The 6,517-nt window shown below is 42.0% G+C and overlaps 1 protein-coding gene across 1 annotated transcript; it reads right to left on the bottom strand.

The window, feature by feature from the left end:
* Positions 1-1,120: 1,120 nt before the first annotated feature.
* LOC129809150 (uncharacterized) lies at positions 1,121-6,154 on the bottom strand (the record flags this gene model as incomplete). Its single annotated transcript, XM_055858958.1, has 2 exons — positions 5,246-6,154; positions 1,121-4,726 (listed from the first exon to the last, which is right to left on the bottom strand). Coding segments are annotated over exons 1-2 (4,515 nt in total), but the record flags the coding sequence as incomplete, so codon positions are not given.
* Between the last annotated feature and the right edge of the window lie 363 nt (positions 6,155-6,517).

The following is a 6,517-nucleotide window of genomic DNA, read 5'->3' on the forward strand; positions in this document are numbered from 1 at the left end:
TTAATTTGAAATATTATGAATTATGTTTTATTTGCACAATGCTACATGTGTACGCATACATGTTCATGCACATAATCAGTCATCATAGAAAATTAGAACAGGTCATACACGAATTATTTTCAGGAAAAAATTGGGTTCTTACCATTAGATAAGCTGGATAAAAAATTGGCAAAATATTTAATTTTAAATATTATGAATTATGTTTTATTTGCACAATGCTACATGTGTACGCATACATGTTCATGCACATAATCAGTTGTGTGTGGGGGAGATGCACTCACCTAGAAAAATGAATGAAGCTATTAGTTGGGAGCTTCTAGGATCCGCGAAGGAGGACCCAGAAAAATGTTTTAGCTGCTGACTCCACCACAAGTTTGGGAAGGACCAGGAGCCCCAAAGCAGAGCCCCAAATAACTCACAATGTGATTGACACGCACTCACAATCCCTTTTCAATCTTCCAAATCCACTAAGTTAATTTAATATTTTTAAACCACCACCATTTAATATTTCACTTCACTTGATTTAATAGATAAATTTAAGGGTAATAAGGAAAATGATTTATGATTTAATAATTTAATTCAGATTAACAAAACTTCACCACCAATTTTTCACGCGCCGAAAACGGAAGTATACGGTAATAAGTTTGGCAGAACCGGCTTCCAAAAGTCATCCCACTTTTTAGTGTTGCCAAAATAAAAGGCGCGAAGATAGCAACAAATGTGGGCATGGTGGGCATTAATATTTTGAAAGTATTTAATTTTCAACGGTCCTCCGTACATTCTCCCCGGGATGGACTGGGCTGTCATTTAATGACTGGTTAAGTCCATCAATCTGATCGGTTGCTGGCAGTCGAGCCACCTTGGTGACAGGTCTCGTGTATACACCACGCATAGTTCTGATGGTTAACACCCTTACATGTCCATCAGCTCCTGGGTGAACCTTTTCCACTCTTCCCAAGACCCACTTACTTCCTTCGGGGTTGGTTTCATCTAATAATAATATTACCTGGCCAACCTGAAGATTATCACGGTTAGAGATCCATTTTGATCTTTGCTGAAGGGTATTCAAGTAATGTAGTCTCCATTTTTTGGCGAAATCTTGAACCCTTTGTTGGCATACCTGCCAGTAAGATTGCCTATTAACGCCTATGTGAGATAAATCTGGGTTTGGTGGGGCATTTGTTGGAGCAAAATGCAAGAAATGACCGGGAGTAAGAAAAGTATTGTCATTTGGATCATCTGTAGTAATGCATATAGGACGACTGTTTAATACTGCTTCGATTTGTGTTAAGACTGTTTGAAGTTCTTCATATGATAATGGTTTATAGTTGGTGACTCGAATCAAATGAAATTTCATGCTCTTAACACAAGCTTCCCATAATCCGCCATGATGGGGTGAAGCTGGTGGATTAAAATGCCAGATGCATCCGTGATTTTGAGTAGCTGAAGATATTTCATGTTGACTCTCTTCCTGCTGAAGAAGGCGCTGAAGTTCCTTCGCTGCTCCTTGGAAATTGGTTCCACAATCTGAATAAATGTGACGTGGAGTTGTTCTTCGCGCAGCGAATCTCCGAAACGATGATATAAATGCTTCCGTGGAAAGTGATGTGACCACTTCCAAGTGCACTGCTTTAGTAGCCATGCATACGTATACAGCCACATATGCCTTTTGAGTACCCATCCTCCTCGACCGAACTCCCCGGGTTGCAGCACACAACATCTGAATTGGTCCTGCGAAGTCAACGCCTACAGCGTGAAAAGGTCGATGGAATTGGACTCGATGTCTTGGAAGATCAGCCATGATTTGGTCTAGAGGTAACGGTCGCAATCTATAACAACGATGGCATTGATGGACAATTTTGCGGACTAAGTTGCGCCCAGAGACAGGCCAATATTGCTGACGCATTGTTGACAGGAGCAGCGTGGGGGGAGCATGTAAGTTCTTAATGTGCTCCCTTTGAGCAAGTAAAAATGTAAGTTGACTCTTCGGCAGAAGTATTGGATGCTTTGCGTGGTACGCCTCATCTGATTTAGTTAGTCTTCCACCGACTCTAATAACATTATCATCATCGATAAATGGTGCGAGAGCTAATATAGATTTCCACTTCCTACAAGCAGGACTTTTACCCTGGAGATGCCGAAATAGAGGGGCCCAATGAAATTGTTGATCAATTCTGATAAGCGTGATTAATGCTCGCTCCATTTCAACAGTTGCAATAAGTCCCCTATTTTGTGGATTAGACGGGGGAGTGAGAAATCTTAAACAGTAAGCGACGATTCTCTGGATTTTATTGAGGGATGAATATTTGTTAAGCAGGTAAGAAACTAAATTCTCACACTCCTCCATGGTAGTAATAACACAACATTCGACTTCATCTGATGTGTCCAGTGGAGTGTCAAAGGGCTTTGGCCATGAATCTTTGGATTCAACTAACCATTCCGGTCCCTTCCACCAGAGCTCGTTATCCTTCAACTTACTAGGAATGACACCTCGCGATATCAAGTCTGCAGGATTACATGCGGTTGGTACATGCTGCCATTGTTGTGGCTGAGAAGATTGGTTGATAATCTTTACTCTATGGGATACAAAAACCTTAAAGGCGTCAGGAGGACTTCTCAGCCAAGACAAGACTATAGTCGAATCTGACCAAAAATGGATGGAATCAGGATTTACAACATCACTGAATTTTCGCACCGTATCAGCTGCTAGTGTGGCTCCACACAGCTCTAATTTTGGGATAGTTATACTCTTCAATGGCGCGACACGTGATTTGGACAAGAGAAGAGAACTATACCTAACACCTCTGTCATCAACTGTTACAACGTAGACTGCCACTCCGTATGCCTTCATACTAGCGTCGCAGAATGCATGTAGTTCTGATCTCTTGGGAAACTGATAAACTGATATCCACCGAGGAATCTGGAAATGACATAACTCCAGCATTCCCTGTACAAATTTTCGCCACTCGCTTTTAAATTCATCATCGATTGGATCGTCCCATCCCTTCTTTAATTTGTGGAGATTCTGAAGCATCACTTTGGCTTCTATAATGACTGGTCCTATAAGACCAATGGGATCAAAAAGCTTTGCGATGGCTGACGCCATATTACGCTTTGTCTTAACTTCATCAGGTGACCCCAATGGTGATTCAAAGTGAAAACTATCGGTCGTAGGGTTCCACGTTAATCCCAATGCGCCCACAAAGAAATCATTCGACTTGGTGTTCTGGGTAAGAGCAACGTTGGTTTCTGTGTACAACTCAGGATAGTTACTGCTCCATTTAGCAAGGGTAAAACCACCTTTATCTAACACCTCAATTAGTTGAGTCTTTGTTTCTATGGCTTCTGTTAGGGAAGTGCAGGACAGAATGCAATCGTCTACGTAGAAGGATTCACGTAAAGCGGAAAAAGCGCGAGGGAATTCCGATTCATGTTCCTTAGCCAATTGCTCCAATGCTCGGGTAGCAAGGAAAGGGGATGAGGCTACTCCAAATGATACTCGTCCAATGCGGAAATCACCCATGGGTTTGGAGTCATCATCTCGCCATATTAAGCGTTGGTAGTGAGAATCTTCTTCATTCATCACAAGTTGAAGATACATTTTAGATATATCGGCAGTAAGAGCGACAGGGTGTAGTCTAAAGCGGAGCAAAATTGTAGCAAGATCATTCTGAATAGTGGGCCCAATCATTAAAAGATCATTCAAGCTGTATCCGGAGCTAGACTTAGCACTCGCGTTATACACAACACGAAGTTTGGTTGTGCTCGATTCTTCCTTATAAACTCCGTGATGCGGCATATAATAAGACGGAGCTCTAAGTTCTTCAGTGGATATGGGGATGAGCCAACCTCTTTCGATTTGATCTTTCATAACGTTCACATACATAGACTTGAAGGTTGGGTTTTTCTTAAATTGTCTCTCCAGAGACATAAATTGCCTTACTGCTTGAGGACGGGAATAGCCGAGAAGGTCTGGACTTTTCTTGAATGGAAATCTTACTATGAATCTTCCTTCAAGTGTACGAGAATGTGTGGATCTGAAATGATTTTCAGCTTCTCTCTGTTCATCTGTTAATGGTGGTTGCTCTGAAATATCTTCGATTTCCCAGAACTTGACCAGAGCATCCTCAATAGACGGAGCTAGGGATATGTGGTTAACGTGAACAGACTGGGATGGAATAGCTCTATGCTCACCTACAATCACGTAACCAAATACAGTTTCCCTTAGATGTGGAAGCCCTGGGCCTAGAGAAATAACATCATTCAAGAAAGCTGACCAATAAACATCTCCGCATACAAGAATATCTACTGGTTTGGGATCAGCCCAATAAGGATCGGCAAGTTCAACATTAGATGGTATATTCAACGCTGATTTATCAGTAATCCAGCCAGGAAGATTGCCTGTGATCCTTGGCATCACATGGCAATTCACGGTGAAAGTATCATGAGAGACTTGTGAACAAATTGTGGCTGTAACTTGGTGCCTTATACGGGTATGGTGTCCACCCACTCCTATCACTGAGAGATCTGTAGAATGTTTTGTAAGTTTTAATTTCTGAGCCAATTCGGTGGAGATGACACAAACTTGAGCTCCGCCATCCAACAGGAGGCGGCAGGGAATTCTCTCATTGTCCTTATTGAGTATATCAACCATAGCAGTGGCAAGATAAACACGATGTTCAGATCGGATATTGGCTTTGGAAGATACAGCAACAATAGCGGATGACTTTTGAGACGGAGAATCATGTTTAGATGGAGGCAACCCAGTTTCTGGTGGTTTTGAAGTTGTGTTTTGGTTTCGTTGTGTCGAGGTGGGGGCGGCAGCCATGGACTCAAAATAATCATGGAGTAGGATATTATGCCTACCGGAGCATTTTCGACACTTGTGAAAATTGCATGAGTTTGTCATGTGTCGGGAAAGACAATTCCGACAAAGATTCAACCGCTTAACAACTTCAAATCTCTCCGCTGCTGATAACTCTAAGAATTTAGGACAACGGAATAGAGGATGGGGGGACTCTAGGCAGTATTTGCAATCAGAATAATTTGGAGTATTATTTGTCAGCGTTGACACTTGACGTTTCGGCGGCTTGGATGAGGTGGATTGGTTTTTGGAATTAGGCGAATTTTTAGTAGAGGTAGGGTCCTCAGAAAAGTTTTTAGCATCGATACATCTTTGACTTAAAAACTGCATGAAATGAGTGAGTGTTGGTATAGAATTTCCACATTCGCGTCCCCATAATACCCTGGACTCAGAGTCAAGACGATCGAGGACAAACTGTATAATCCATGGATCTCTTGAAGTCGCTTCCATAGCATCCAATGCCATGACACATGCGTTGAGAGTGCTCTTAATTTTGCGTATGGCTTGGGTATCGGAGGGAGTAACCTTTGGCATTTGGTAAAAAGTGCGAATATGATCCGAGATTATTTCATTTTTTCTCTCATACTGTTCCCTGAGAATGTCCCATGCTACTTGGAAATTGGCATCTGTAATGCTCAAATTTTGAATAGCGGCAGCGGCCTCAGATTTTAATGCAGATTGGAGATAGTCTAATTTTTGCACTTGGGTGAGAGAGGGATGGTTGATAACTGACGATTGAAATTTATCTCGAAATGAAATCCATTCAGAAAATTTGCCATCGAAAGTAGGGAGATTAATGTGTGGCAATTTCACTACAGAAGGTGGATTTGATTCTGTGGAATTATTTTTATTTGCATTGTTATTGAAGGTGGACAACAGTTGGGTCATATACCGTTGGTTTTGCTGAAGAAGATCACTCATGAATTGACACATCTGTGATTGAGTTTGAGTAGGAGCAGGGGGGCTATCATTTTTATCTTCATCACCCTCATCTTCGGAATCATATATGGAAACATCCTCAACAAGCGCGGAAATCTTCGATATTATCTCATCACATCTTGTCAGGAAATTATTCATATACAAAGTTTCCTCCCTACCTTTCTCCTCGGTCTCTTGCTTCTTGATAATTTGTCCTTGCAGTTTAGTAAACTTCACCTTGATGCTCCGAATGAGTTTGAGATCAGAGAGCAGGAATTGTTTGCTCACAATTTCTTCTTCCGAAAGCTCCTTCAGCTGATTTTCTACACGTGTCACAGCTGACACATAACCACCTCTCTTCTTCAAAAGCATGATGACTGTATGACTGGCTGGTATCACAAAATCCCACGATGGGCTCGAAGCCGACCAGAAAAATGTGTGTGGGGGAGATGCACTCACCTAGAAAAATGAATGAAGCTATTAGTTGGGAGCTTCTAGGATCCGGCTCGAAGGACCAGAAAAATGTGTGTGGGGGAGATGCACTCACCTAGAAAAATGAATGAAGCTATTAGTTGGGAGCTTCTAGGATCCGCGAAGGAGGACCCAGAAAAATGTTTTAGCTGCTGACTCCACCACAAGTTTGGGAAGGACCAGGAGCCCCAAAGCAGAGCCCCAAATAACTCACAATGTGATTGACACGCACTCACAATCCCTTTTCAATCTTCCAAATCCACT

This window comes from Phlebotomus papatasi, unplaced genomic scaffold, assembly GCF_024763615.1.
Source record: "Phlebotomus papatasi isolate M1 unplaced genomic scaffold, Ppap_2.1 HiC_scaffold_34, whole genome shotgun sequence".
Classification (NCBI taxonomy): Eukaryota; Metazoa; Arthropoda; class Insecta; order Diptera; family Psychodidae; genus Phlebotomus; species Phlebotomus papatasi.